The 14,928-nt window shown below is 45.4% G+C and overlaps 1 protein-coding gene across 1 annotated transcript in view; it reads left to right on the top strand.

Annotated features, from left to right (window-relative positions):
- The window catches only part of LOC113429704 (maestro heat-like repeat-containing protein family member 7), a 48,050-nt gene that overhangs the window by 12,747 nt on the left and 20,375 nt on the right, over positions 1 to 14,928 (top strand). The window contains 9 exon segments of the mRNA XM_087967511.1: positions 1,120 to 1,215; positions 2,775 to 2,879; positions 4,152 to 4,287; positions 5,343 to 5,458; positions 6,466 to 6,618; positions 6,992 to 7,152; positions 8,333 to 8,462; positions 13,638 to 13,813; positions 14,707 to 14,844. Coding sequence (XP_087823637.1) covers positions 1,120 to 1,215; positions 2,775 to 2,879; positions 4,152 to 4,287; positions 5,343 to 5,458; positions 6,466 to 6,618; positions 6,992 to 7,152; positions 8,333 to 8,462; positions 13,638 to 13,813; positions 14,707 to 14,844 — 1,211 coding nt within the window.

The raw sequence follows: 14,928 nt of genomic DNA, 5'->3' as shown, positions 1-14,928 counted from the left end.
CCAATCTTGCCGGGGGAAGATGCCACCTGTAAAACATTTTATACAAATTATCTTTGTATGATGTGGCCAACGTTAATTTCCTAAATCCTGTCCAGATCCAAGATTTGATCGCTTTCTTACCACCATGCATGGATGTCTCTTGTCTAGCTGCCTTGCTTCTAGCAGTTGCTTCAGTGGAAGTGTCTTGTAGATGTTAATAGCTACCATGTTCAATGTTCACCTCCAGCACAATGAACTACAAAGTCAATCCTTCCTCAGCCACAGATGATCAATAACCAGGACATGAGAGCTAGTAGTTCCATGGTGTTCATAGAATCAGAGAACTGTAGAGTTGAGAAGGTCCACCGAGATCCACCAGGATTGAGTGATTATGGTCCTTTTATCACCTGTGGACTTCAACTCCCAGAATCCCCCAGAATTCTATTCACAATATTAACTTAATTAGAACTGGACTTCTACAAGCTAAGCCAATGTTCTTCATTAAACCAGGAGTGGACAATTTGAACTTGGGGAAGGGAGAAGAGAAGTTCAAATTGGGTGAGAAGATCCCATCAGACTTGTGGGTAGAGCTGGGTTCAGAAGTTTGGGATATTTCAATCAATCAGAATAGGGCTGGAAGGGACGTTGGAGGTCTTCTAGTCCAACCCCTTTAAAGGTGCCAAGTTTGGAGACCTCTGCTTTGTACCATTTCAGACAGTTGGATGTCCAGTCTTCTCTTAAAAACCTCCAGTGATGAAGCACCCACAACTTCTGAAGGCAAAATTTCATTTATTCATTTATTTTTCATTGGACAGGGGTTGATGATTGTAGAAGATTTCTAAGGTCCTTCCAACTCTATGATTCTATATACAAGTCCACATGTATTGGCTGGGGATTCTGGGAGTTGAAGTCCACTTATCTTAAAGTTGCTAAGGTTGAGGAACACTGTCCTACAACATCTGGAGATGACGTTGCCCTAGGCTTCGTGAATTGTTTGCAGGAGACATACTTGGCCACAAACTTTCAAGGCTGACCAGTTTTGGGGCATTCGATAAAGAATTCAGTGGTCTTTTCCTCTCTGGGCTGCTCCTAGTTTACAAACTCTTTACTTCCTCAGTCCTAAAACTTTGTATCTCCTAGAATCTCTTCATTGGAACCTACCAAGCCTTCAGTGAAATGCTCCAGCAATTAATGGTGGAGAATCCAATTCCTTCGGAGCTGGAAAGGATCTTGCAAGTAAGTTATTTTGGGGAGGAAAATCTTATTATTGGTTCATTACACCTATGTCAATGGAGACTCAACTATCTAGGTCCGTAATGGCGAGCCTACGGCACGCAGAACCATTTTTGCCGGCCCGTGAGCTGCAGGCAAATTTATCTCCCTGCGCATGCGCGCACCTCACAGTTGATTTTTGGCCAGTTTGAGGCCTTTTTGGCCTCCCAGCGGCTTCAGGAAGGCTTCTGCAGGGTTCGGCAGGCTTTGCAGCTGGAAAACTAGGCCCGTTTAGTCACTTCCTGTTTGCAAGAAGTTCTTCCTGTTTCCTGAAGTTCAAACACTCAACACTCCCGGAATTCAGCATTTGTTCCTAACCAATGTGCCTCCCCACAGCGTCTCCTTAAGTCTCAGTTCCCAAGTGTGCCTTGTGAAGAAGGCGGGGTGCTCTCCTCCCGAGTACTCGGGTCAGTCTTTGCTGTTCTCGCCTTCTCTCCACTCTCTGTGCTCTTGGATCAGGAGGAGGTGGTCCTTGCTCATTGCCTGAGCTCTGTCTCTCATGTCCACTGCTTAGCCTCCCTTGGTCATCCTGCCCCCCTTCCTCCCTACTCCTCTTCCTCCCTGCTACAAGCCATCCTAATCCTGAAAAGCCCCGGCCTGACTGGGCCTGCTCCTTCCCCATTTTCCTCCCAAGCCAACGAAGCCTCCCCCTTGAGTCAGTCGGCTCTACTTCCAGCTCATCTTCTCCCGTAGATTCAGGCTTCAGTGAGGGCATGACAGCAACCTTCTGGCCTCCCCACTTTGACCAAAGATTGTATATTTGGGTACAATTGAGATCAAGTGAGGTACTAATACCACTTTGTAAAGTCTTAGTAAGGCCACACCTAGAGTCCTGCATCCAGTTTTGGTCACCACACTATAAAAAAGAGGGTGAGACTCTAGAAAAAGTGCAGAGAGGAGCAACCAAGATGATTTTAGGGGACTGGAGGCTAAAACATACGATGGACGGTTGCAGGAACTGGGCCTAGTCTAGGGAAGAGAAGGACCAGGGAGACGGGAGAGCATCTTCCAATATTTGAGGGAGGGGCTTCCCCAGAGAGGAGGAAGGGGTCAAACTATTCTCCAAGGCACTTGAAGGCCAGACAAGGAACAATGGATGGAAAGGGATCAAGGAGAGGTTCAACCTGGAAATAAAGAGAAATTTTTCTGACAGTGTAAACAATCCACCCATGGAACAGAAGTTGCCTTTGGAAGTTGTGGGAGCTTCATCCCTTGAGACTGGACTGCCCTCTGTCAGAAATGGTATAGGGTCTCCTGCTTGGGCAGGGGGTTACACTAGATGACCTACAAGGTCCCTTCCAACTCTGATGATCTGTTACCTGTTATCTGACCACATACCGCAGAAACACTCCTCAGCTCCTCCTAGTTGCTTTTATATCACAGGGATGGCTCTTGGGGTCTTTTCCACAGACACTGCCTGTCCGGTTTGATCTTCAGTGACCGCTAAGAGTGCCCGAGCCAGCAGAGACACCCCTCTAAAGCTCTGTTTCTCTTCCCCTTCCCTTTCCCTTACTCCCACGTAGCTCATGGTTCCTTGGCTGCAGTCCCCGGAGGCTGACCTGCGCGAGAGGGCCATCTGGAGCACTGCCTCACTCCTCAATTATGTCGCCAACAAATTGCAGATGGATGTGAGTCACCACGAAGAAAAGCAAAATGATTGATTCCTCTTCTGTCCCTTATTTTATGCATTTATTATTTTGGGGGGCTTATTTATTGCACTATAGTTAATTGTTTGACAGCGTCGCTCCACCTGGCAACTCTTAAGATGAGTGGACTTCAACGCCCAGATTTCCCAGGTAGCGTGGCTGTGGCTAAGGTTTCTGGGAATTGAAGTCCATGCACCTGTAAAGGGGCCCAACTGGAGAATTCTAGGAGTTCAAAACTCTGCAAAGATTTGGGTCTATTTGGAAACTGCTCCATTTTGCTCCAAACATACTGCTAGGTGGAAAATGGTGGGCTCCAGTTCAAGACACATAGAATAACAGAGTTGGAAGGGACCTTGGAGGTCATCTAGTCCAACCCCCTGCTCAAGCAGGAGACCCTACACCATTTCAGACCAATCTTTTCTTAAAAGCCTCCAGGGATGGAGCAGCCACAACTTCTGTACAAGGCCCCTTTCCAACTCTGTTAACCTGTAATTTACTTCTAGTGGCAAGCTGTTCCACTGGTTAATTATTGTTGTGGTCAGGAAATTTCTCTTTAGTTCTGAGTGGGATCTCTCCTTGATTAGTTTCCATCTGTTGCTTCTTGTTCTGCCTTCAGGGGCTTTGGAGGACAGCTTGAATCCTTCGTTTTTGTGCTAGCCTCTCAAAAACCACATTCCTCGCTACTGTGCAAAATCACAGATCACCCTCCCCTTGCTTCTAATTCTATTTTTATTTTATTTTATTTTATTATTTGGTTTGTCAATTGCTTACAAGATAATAGGTATAAGTAAAAACATAGTTATGAATACATGGATACATATAAGAAAAATAAAAGAAACAATAGGACAGGGAGGGTAGGCACGTTGGTGCGCTTATGCACGCCCCCTACAGACCTCTTGGGAAAGGGGTGAGGTCAATAGTAGACAGTCTTAAGGTTAAAGTTTTTGGGGTTTGGGGAAGAAACCACAGAGTTATTCCAGACATTGACCACTCTGTGGCTGAAGTCGTATTTCCTGCAATCAAGTTTGGTGCGGTTAACCTTGAGTTTGTATCTATTGTTTGCTCTTGTGTTGTTATGGCTGAAGCTGAAGTATTCATCGACAGGTAGGACATTGCAATGTATGATTTTATATACTATACTTAGATTGGACCGAAGACGGCGTAATTCAAGGTTTTCTAGATCTAGAATTTCAAGTCTGGTGGCCTAAGGTCTTCTGCAACAAGATTCTTCTCTGGTCATTTCTCTCCCTTTAGACCAAGTCTAAGTTCTCCCACCTCGGTCACCTGGTAGCCATTCTGGGAATCTGCTGCGGTGATCCGATCAAATCAATATGTTCAAAGGCAGCCAAGAGCGTCCACCTTCTCCTCTCCATCGTGCTGGGCCAAAAGAGTAAGAGGGTGAAGCGGGAATCGAAGTCCACAAAAAACAACAACCAGGGTCAGGGGTGGGATTCAAATTTTTGAACAACTGGTTCTGTGGGCGTGGCCATGTGACTGGGTGGGCGTGGCTTCATTTTCTTTTTTGCGGCATGCCCCACCCCCAAGGGGCGGGCAGAGGGGTGGGGGCAGCCTGGGACACGGTTTGCCAGGTCTCCGAACTGTGCAGAGTCATAACAACCGGGTCTATAGAACCAGTCCGAACCGGTAGAATACCACCCCTACCCAGCGTTGCAGGGGCTTCCAGAGACCATCAAATCCAGCTTCTCGGATTAGTCCAGATTAAATCCCAAACAGAACGGGCCTTTCTTTATTTAGCTTCAACAAAGGGGGCCTTTATTTCATCTCTGAGGATCCCCTAGTTCATGGCCCCTTTTATGACCTCCGGCTTTCAACTCCCATAATTTCTGAGCCAGCATGGAATTCTTGAGCATGTCTGGCTCTGGCATTCTGGGAGTTGAAGTCCAGAAGTTATAAAATAGCCACAGCCTTAGTCAATAAAAGCCATTTCTGTTGCTAAGCAAGGCAGCTGTTAAGCGAGTTTTGCTCCATTTTATGGCCTATCTTGCCACGGTTGTTAAGTAGGTCACTGCAGTTGTTAAGTGAATCACACAGTTGTTAAGTGAATCTGGCTTCCCCCATTGACTTCGCTTGTCAGAGGTTGCAAAAGGGGATCATGTGACCCTGGGATGCTGCAAACCATCATAAACGCCAGTTAGTTGCACACATCCAAATTTTGATTGCGTGACCACAAGGCGGCTGCAACGGACCTGAATGTGAAAACAGCCACCAGTCACTATTTTTAGGTCCACTGTCATTTTGAATAGGCACGAAATGAACGGTTGTAAGTCGAAGACCACCTGTAGCACTAAACCTGGTTTTGGTCACTTGGTGGGTTAAATGGGTTAAAGCTGTTGGGGGAAGTCAGCCCGCTCATGTGAGAGGTCCAAGAGTTACACAGAGGAGTAAAAGAGGGGGAGTAACACTCTTGATTCTGCTGTGTGCCAGTTGCAAAACTAGACCAGAAGAACGTCCACACCAACATCATTAAGTGGAAGCACCAGGAATTTCTGGAGACGTGGAATCCGATGGTTTTCCTCAAAAATCCTTCCAGGGTCGCTGAGGTAAATGGAATGAAAGGAGGCCCACCCTATGACCAGCACGGAAAGGAAAGGAAGTAAATAGATGGGGAAAGGAAGGGAAGGGAAAGGAAAGAGAAAGGTTTAGGGTTATGCTTATGGTTAGGGAAAGAAAGTGAAAGTGAAAGCATAATTGAAAATGAAACCAAAAGTGAAAAAGTGGGGAAAATGAAAAAAAGAAAGGAATGGAAGATAAAAGAAAGAGAAAAGGGAAGGAGAGGAGAAGGGAAGGGAAGGGAAGGGAAAGGGAAAAGAAAGGAACATGTGAAAACGAAAATGAAAGGGAAAGTGTGGGGAAAGCCAAAGCAACAGTGAAAAGAAAGGAAAGGGGGAAAGGTAAGGAAAGCAAAAGCAAACGTGGAAGGAAAGGAAAGGAAAAGAAAGGGAAGGGGAAAGGCTTAGAATTATGGCTAAGGAAAAGGGAAGGGGAAGGAAAGAAAGTGAAAGTGAAATTGAAAGTGAAAGCATAATTGAAAATGAAACCAAAAGTGAAAGAGTGGGGAAAATGGAAAAAAAGAAAGGAATGGAAGATAAAAGGAAGAGAAAGGGGAAGGAGAGGAGAGGAGAAGGGAAGGGAAGGAAAAGGTAAAAGAAAGGAACACATGAAAATGAAAATGAAAGGGAAAGTGTGGGGAAAGCCAAAGCAAAAGTGAAAAGAAAGGAAAGGAAAGGGGGAAAGGTAAGGAAAGCAAAAGCAAAAGCGAAAGTGGAAGGAAAGGAAAGGAAAAGAAAGGGAAGGGGAAAGGTTTAGAATTATGGCTAAGGAAAGGGAAGGGGAAGGGGAAGAAAAGAAAGTGAAAATGAAAGCAAAAGCGTAATTGAAAATGAAACCAAAAGTGAAAGAGTGGGGAAAACGAAAGAAAGGAAAGGAACTGAAGATAAAAGAAAGAGAAAGGGGAAGGGAAGGGAAGGGAAAGGGGAAGGGAAAGAGAAAGGGGAAGGGGAAGGGGAAGGGGAAGGGAAGGAATACCTTCCTGCTCTCTTTTCTCCAGGTATTCAGCGTCTACTTCAGCCCCAGAGAGAAGACAGATTTCCTCCTGACTGTCCTGGATGGACTGACCGACACTTGCAGTAATTTCTCTTTGGCAGCTACGGAGTCTCTTCTTGCCAGCATTGCAAGGACCTGCGGCCCAGAAATGGAAAAGGTAAGTGAGACCCACCCACCCCCCAAAAAAGCCTGGGGAAGTTCCTGTATCCAACACAGGAGACTCCTAGCAGCCCCTATTTCCAGGTACTTTGCTTATTCAACCATCTTAAAGCTTTTAGAGATCTTCAGGACGACAAATGTGAAAAGCCACCTGGTGAGTTTTCCTTCATTCTTGAGCAAATGAAAAATTAATTGCTTTCTCTTCCTCCTCCTCCTCCTCCTCCTCCTCCCTCTCAAGTATTCTCACTGACTATTACAATAGCAGAACCTTTTGAAGGAAGTTGAGTTTGAGGGAACAGGTGATTTCTTGCCTAGGGACAAGTTTGCATCTTCTTGAACCTTTCTTCCTCATCGTCTTCCTGTCCTCTCAGGTACCTGATATTATAGAAGGCATCTGCAGCCGGTTGAACCTGATCCGTCAGCCCAGCACCAGAAGACTGCTAATGAAGTTGGTGGGGTTGTTGGCGGGCAGGACCGAGCACTTAGATACCGTTATCTCAAGTCTTCTGGAACATTCCATCTCAACAGACAGGTGCCAAATGCCTCCTTCAAAATGCCAAATTCCACAGCTTGTAGGGCCATAGAGGAGAATTCTGGAAGTTGAAGTCCACACACCTGGAAATTGCCTTAAGGTTGAGAAACAGTGCCTTAAGCCAACCCCAAGCATAAGGGTTGGCCTCCTTCAGACGTACGGTTATCGTAACTCCCATAATTCCCAGCCCATGGCATTCAGGAATTGTGGGTTGGATGTATTTGGAGGCCCCATCAGGAGAAAGCAAAATTAGATTGGGATTCAATCCACTCAGAGTCTCTTTAACAAATCCAACAAATCAATTCTTCAATCAGAATAGAGCTGGAAGGGACCTTTGAGGTCTTCTAGTCCATCCCTTTGCTCAGGCAGGAAACCCTATACCATTTCAGACATGTAGCTGTCCAGTCTTTTCTTGAAAGCTCCAGTGATGAAGCACCTACAACTTCTGGTGGCCAGCAGTTCCACTGGTTAATTGTCCTCACTGTCAGCAAATTTCTCCTTAGTTCTAGGTTGCTTCTCTCCTTGATTAGTTTCCATCCAGTTCAGGGGGGGACATGTTCTATCATGACCCATACATGTAATTTGAGTCACTAGTATGTTATTGCTGGTTTCAGACATGTTAAACCCATGTTACTTGGGGGGGGGGCAACATAGTTGAGTTTTCTTAATATGGATATTATATTAAGCACTTATATTAAGTACTATATTACCATATGTCTAATGTGTGTTTACCCATGTAGTATGGCTGTAGTATTATTATTTATCCTTCTTATCATCTTCTTTATTCCTCCCTCTTAATATTATTATGATTATCATTATTCTGCTACCTTGCATGGTACACCGGAGACAAATTCCTTGTGTGTCTAATCACACTTGGCCAAATTCAATTCAATTCAATATTATGAGCTACTTGTCCTTCAAAACAATGTGTAGGTTGAGTTCATACAACATGCGAGTGGATACAACTATGAGACTGGGTAGCTAATGGTTGGGAGAACCTGAACATTTCTTAGCATGTTGTGCGAACTATCCCTAAGTAGCTTTAAAAAAAAGCCCAGGTTCCTTGGTTACATCCATCAATTGGGAAGGATGTGAGTGATGTGGCCCTCAAGGAGACAGACTAGGTTTTAACCAGCATTCCACTTGGTCCATTCCTTCAATCTTTTCCTCCCATTTGCAGCAGTCCATCTGAGCTGTGGCGATCTCTTTCGGCTGAGGAAATGATTGAAGAACAACTTCTGGAGAACTTGCTTAGCAGGCTGCAAAGCCAACATAAGATGGAGCTGCAACCTCCTTCTATATCCATCTCCGTGAGTTGGACCTTGCCTTTCTTTCAGGAACATCTGAGTTCTAAGTCCTCAGTTTCATTGAGAAAGTCCTTAAGTTGGCCTTATTTTGGACCAAATTCAGGGTCACAAAAATGGTTGGCTGACCATTGACTTGTTCTACCCTTCTATTAGTGGACAATCACTTAAATACCATGTTTCCCCGAAAATAAAATTCTGTCATATATATATTCTGTCATACATATACATATACATATACATATACATATACATATACATATACATATACATATACATACATACATACATATATACATATATACATATACCGTATTTATCAGCGTATAACACGCACAGGCGTATAACTAACACGCATCTTCATTTTAAGAGGGAAATTTCAGGAAAAAAATTTAAATTTCTAAATAAAAACTTTGAAGCACCGCCCGGCCTCCGCTTGCCCTCCGCTCGCACCGCCCGGCCTCCGCTCGCACCGCCCGGCCTCCGCTTGCCCTCCGCTCGCACCGCCCGGCCTCCGCTCGCACCGCCCGGCCTCCGCTTGCCCTCCGCTCGCACCGCCCGGCCTCCGCTCGCACCGCCCGGCCTCCGCTTGCCCTCCGCTCGCACCGCCCGGCCTCCGCTCGCACCGCCCGGCCTCCGCTTGCCCTCCGCTCGCACCGCCCGGCCTCCGCTCGCACCGCCCGGCCTCCGCTTGCCCTCCGCTCGCACCGCCCGGCCTCCGCTTGCCCTCCGCCGCACCGCCCGGCCTCCGCTTGCCCTCTGCTCGCACCGCCCGGCCTCCGCTGGCTTCTTAAACATTATATCGGCGTATAACACGCATACATCATTTGCCCCCTATTTTCAGGGGGAAAAAGTGCGTGTTATACGCCGATAAATACGGTATACATATATACATATATACATGTATATGTATGTATGTATATATATATATATATATATATATATATATATATATATATATATATATATATATATATATATATATATATATATATATATATATATATATGGTGTTCGAAGTTTTCGGTTTTTCCACGCATTGTAGTTGTTCTTTGTTAGAGCGTTTAGCAGAATCTCATCTGCCATCATCAGGCTTCTGTATTGTGTCCGTCAGACGGACACAATACAGAAGCCTGATGATGGCAGATGAGATTCTGCTGAAACGCTGTACAACTTTAAAAGAACAACTACAATGACGGGAAATACCCAAGGTGCTTTCGCTTAGTGCCAGTGCAAGCAGTGTGTGACCGGAGCTGCCATCTCTCTATATATACAAGTGGTGGGGGATGGTGTGTTGGGCTGGTTGGCTGTGCTGCAGCCTCTTGATTGGTTGATGGAGTTGATGTTGGTATAATGGGCTGTGTAATGGCCTTTTGTTGTAGAGATATCCTGGATCTTGTGCTGTCATCTCCTGGGTCGTTAGCCTCTTGTGTTTTAACGGCTTGGGTAATGGGTTGTGTGATGGGCTTGTGAGTTCTTTTGTTGTGGTATCCTGGGTCTTGCGTTGTAATCTCCTGGGTCGCTTGTGTTTTGATCTCTTTTCCATTAGCCTCCTGTGTAGTAACAGCTTGGGTAATGGGTTGTGTGATGACCTTGTGAGATTTATTGCTGTGGTATCCTTGGTCTTGTGCTGTGATATCCTGGGTCATTTGCTGTGTTGTGACTTCTTGAGTTCTTGAGGTGTAATTTCTTGAGTTTTCTGATGTGATGTCCTGAGCGGGTGGCTGTGATGTAGCATTTTGGGTTTTTAATATGGCTTTGAGTTTGGGGTCTGGGTCTGTGTTCGTTTTGGCTTCGAGTTCGTGGTCGTGCCACATCTTCATGGTGGGGGCAGTTCGCCATGTATGGTTCAGAGGAGTTTGAAGTGGGTAGTGATGCAGCTGCAGTGCGGCTTCTGGTCTGTGGTCGTGTCTCATCTTCTGTGTGGGTGTGAGTCTGATTTTTACGTGGAAGTGTGGTGGTGGCATCTTGTGTGGCCCTCATGGGTGTGGGTCTGGTGTCATTTATCATGTTGGGTACTCGTCTGTTCATGAGGGCGGGTTTCCAAATGGCTGGTAAGCGGAGGTGTCATCTCTTTTATTCATGCTGTGTGGCGTTTTCTATCTCTATGGCTTCTCTGATTATTCTGCTGCTGTGGTGTTCAGTTTTGGCGATAATTCTGGTATTTTTAAAGTCAATCTCATGTCCTGTGGCTTTGAGGTGTTGGACCAGGGAAGAGGTTGGTTCTTCTTTTTTGATTGAGTTCTTATGTTCTTCAACGCGTGCACTTATTCTTCTGTTAGTTTGTCTAATGTATGTGGTGAGGCAGGCAGTGCAGGGGATTTCATATACTCCTGGTTTTCTAACTCGATTTTGTCTTTAGGGTTTCTTAGGATGGTGGATATTTTTCTGTTTGTGCAGAATGCTGTTTTAATGTTGTGTTTTTGGAGGATCTTGCTGATTTTGTCTGTAGTGCCTTTTATATATGGGAGGAGGGCTTTGCCGCTTCTCTTGTTCTCTGTCTTGGATTTTGGTTGGGGTTTCTTTTTGGATTAGGTGGGTGATCTTCTTTCTTTGAAATCCATTGGCTGTTAGTACGTTGGTGAGAGTGTTTAGTTCGGTTTTTAGGTGTTGTTCATCAGCTAAGCATTTTGTTCTGGAGATGAGTGTCTCAGCTACGGAATTGATCTGTGCTGGGTGGTGGTGTGAGAGTGCGTGTAGATAGCGGTTTGTATGTGTTTTCTTTTGGTAGATGGTGTGTCCTAGGGAGCCATTGGGTTTTTTGTATACCAAGACATCTAGGAAGGAAGTTGATTGTTAGCTTCTGTTTCCATGGTGAATTGTATTTTGGGGTGTAGGCTGTTGAGGTGTGTGAGGAAGTTGTTCAGTTTTTCTTTCCCGTGTGGCCAGATTATGAAGGTGTCATCTACGTATCTGAGCCAGAGTTTGGGTTTGTGATCATATTTTTCTAGAGCTTGTGTTTCAAAGTGTTCCATGTAGAGGTTTGCGATGACAGGTGAGAGGGGTGATCCCATGGGTGCTCCTTCTATTTGTTTGTATTTTTGTCCATTGTAGGTGAAGTATGTATTGGATAGACAGTGGTTGGTCAGATCTAGGATGTGCTTGGGGGGTTGTATTTGTTTTGGATGGCTGTCAAGGCTTCTTTTATTGGCACTTGGGTGAAGAGGGATATGACATCGAAGCTAACTAGTAGGTCGCTGGGTTGTAAGTTTTGTTTCTTTATGATCTCGATGAACTGGAATGAGTTTCTTACATGTGAGTTGATGGATTCTGCATAGGGCTGTAGTTGTTTGGCGAGAAATTTGGCTAGGTTTTGTAGAGGTGAGCCTATGGAGCTGACTATTGGTCTAAGTGGAGTTCCTTCTTTGTGTATCTTGGGAGACCATAAAGCTTAGGGCATCTGGATGATTTCTCTCTGGGTATGATTCTTTGCTGGATTTCTTCACTGATGGGGAGGCTTTTATTTTGGATCTGGTGGTTTTTTCTAGGTAGGTGGTGGGGTCTGTCTTTAGGGGTTTGTATGTGGGGTCTAGGAGTAGGTTGGTTAACTTGGTTTGGTAGTCAGATGTGTTCATAACCACTGTCGCGTTGCCCTTGTCTGCTGGTAGGATTATTATGCTGGTGTCTTCTTTCAGGTTACGTAGTGCAGTTTGTTCTTCTTTGGATAAGTTGCTTTTGGGTGGTTTGCTAGTGCAGAGGATGTTGGTGATTTCGAGTCTGATTCTATTAGCCTCATCAGGGTTGGTTTTGGTCAGGCTGGTTTCAACTCCGCATATGATGGTTTCTGTGGGGATGTGTTTGGGTCCATCAACCAATCAAGAGGCTGCAGCACAGCCAACCAGCCCAGCACACCATCCCCCACCACTTGTATATATAGAGAGATGGCAGCTCCGGTCACACACTGCTTGCACTGGCACTAAGCCGAAAGCACCAGCCTGAAGATGGCGAGTGGGACCTCGCCAAACGCTGCCTAGATACTTTGAATCTTACGCGGAGAAAACCCGAATAACCAAAGATCCACATACAAATACCCTGCAGAACCTCAGAAAACAAATATATATATATATATATATATATATATATATATATATATATATATATATATATATATATGTATGTATGTATGTATGTATGTATGTATGTATGTTTGTTTGTTTGTTTGTTTGTTTTCTGGAGGTTTTGCGGTATTTGTATGTGGATCTTTGTTATTCGGGTTTTCTCCCGATTAAATGGAGTATCTAGGCGACGTTTCAATCGAAGTCTCATTCATCATCTTCAGGCTGTGTTCGGCTTTGTGCTTCTCAGAGTAAGCACAAAGCCGAAGACACAAGCCTAAATGATGAATGAGACTTCATCGAAATGTCGCCTAGATACTTCCAATTTTACGCGGGAGAAACCCAATAACCAAAGATAGATAGATAGATAGATATAGATATAGATATAGATATAGATATAGATATAGATATAGATATAGATATAGATATAGATATAGATATAGATATAGATATTTGTTTTCGTAGATTTTCACAGGTACAGGTATGTAGGTCTAGGTGTGTTTGGGTCTTTTCCCATGTAAGATTAAGAGTATCTTGGCGACGTTTTGGGACTTGGCCGAAACGTCGCTGAGATACTCTTAATATTACATGGGAAAAGACCCGAACATACCTAGACCTACATATAAATTTGCCACCAAAAAAAGGCATCAGGTCTTGTTTTCAGGGGATGTCATCCACTGACTAACCTCACTTGCGCCCATCGCCCCCGGCCTCCTTTTCGCTGTCAGAGGCCTTCAGGAACTTCTTCTTCTGTGGCTGGCAAGGCTTTCCTCAACCGGGTTGAGTTACTGCCATGCCTTCACATCTGGACTTCTTGCTCCTGCCCTGCTGGACTAATTACCTCATTTTGCCTTGTTTGGACTTTAAGTTACTGTTTGTGTTTACCTTGTTTTGGACTTGATTCCCTGCAGCCAAAGATTGTTTACCTGGGAAAGTTTTTTTTCTCCAGCCCAGAAGGTAACCAGGACAATTGGGGGCAAAGTTGGAGCTAATAAAGAGACTCTTATTGCTTATCTGACTGCGTTGCCTTTCTGCCACGCCCCTGGTCGTCACACACATGCTCCCCAAACTGGTGGTTACACCAGTTGAACCCCACTGCTTGCTTCTTCCCCTTGTCCCCCTGCAGTTGACCCAGGCTCTCTACGAGGTGATCTCCGTTCTGGAGTCCAGGGACACCATCCAAGGCCTTTTCCCAGAGCTGCTGATGACTTTCCTCATGGAGCTTCATTTCAGCAGCCAGAGGGACCCCCTGCCAGATGTGGACATCCTCCAGCAGTGCGGACAGGTCAAAGGTCAAATCAGGTGCAGCTTCATAGAAAATCCTCCTCTCCACATCCCCGTTTCCGCCCTTTTTGGCATTACGGGTCGTCTTCGGTTTACAGCTGTTTGTTTAGCGGCCGTTCCAAGTTTCATACTTATGACCGTTGCGGCATCTCTGTGGGACCTGGGATCAAAACTCAGGCATTTGGCAACTGACTCATGTTTACGACGGTTGCAACATCCCCCTGTGATCACGTGATTTATGTTTTGGACGCTTGACAACTGGTTCATATTTATGACGGTCACAGTGCTTTTGCGACCTTCTGACAAGCACAGTCAACAGGGAAGCCAGACTCACTTAATGACCGAGGTTACTGACTTAACAGCTGCAGTGATTCACTCAACAACCGTGACCAGAAAGGTCATAAAAGGGGCCAAAACTCATTGAACAACTGTCTCTCTTCCAAGCAATGGTACATTTGGGCACCATTATGGTCATAAGTTAAGGACTGCCTATGCAGATAGCCCTCGACTTACGACCACAGTTGAGCCCAAAATTTATGTTGCTAAGTGAGAAATTTCTTACATGAATTCTGCCTCATTTTATGACTGTTCATGTCACAAGTGAATCACTGCCATTGTTAAGTTAGTCACCCGGTCGTTAAGTGAATCTGGCTTCCCCATTGGACTTGGCTTGTCAGAAGATCACAAAAGGGGATCACATGACCCCAGGGATGCTGCAGCCATCATAAATGTGAGTCATGGGAATGCTGCAACAGTCCTAAGCGTGAAAAACTGTCCTAAGTCGCTTTTTTTCAGTGCCGTTGTAACTCCAAACGGTCACGAAATGAAATTGGTTGTAAGTCAAGGACTTACCTGGATAAGGGAGAGCAAGGAGCAACGGTCCTGAGTGAGTCCTCCTCTCCCCCTTTCAGTTTTGCCGTGGACGCCATCAAGATGCTCCTCATCCGGATCGGATGCCGGTATGAGGTGACGTTCATGGAGAAGACGCGGGGCTGGTCGATGCTACAATGCGGCCGGGATCTCCTGCAGGGCAGCGCCCTCCTGGCCAGGTGAGTTTCCTGCAGAGAACAGAGCCAAAGAGACGTGTTCTGACCCAGCTCCCCAAACACAACAAACCGTCTGATGTGAACTCA

This window comes from Notechis scutatus, chromosome 5, assembly GCF_049901735.1.
Source record: "Notechis scutatus isolate UNSWTSFEM ecotype Mainland chromosome 5, rNotScu1.2, whole genome shotgun sequence".
NCBI classification, from domain to species: Eukaryota; Metazoa; Chordata; class Lepidosauria; order Squamata; family Elapidae; genus Notechis; species Notechis scutatus.
Note: the sequence above shows the minus strand (reverse complement) of the source record. Positions and strands in the feature narration are given on the sequence as shown.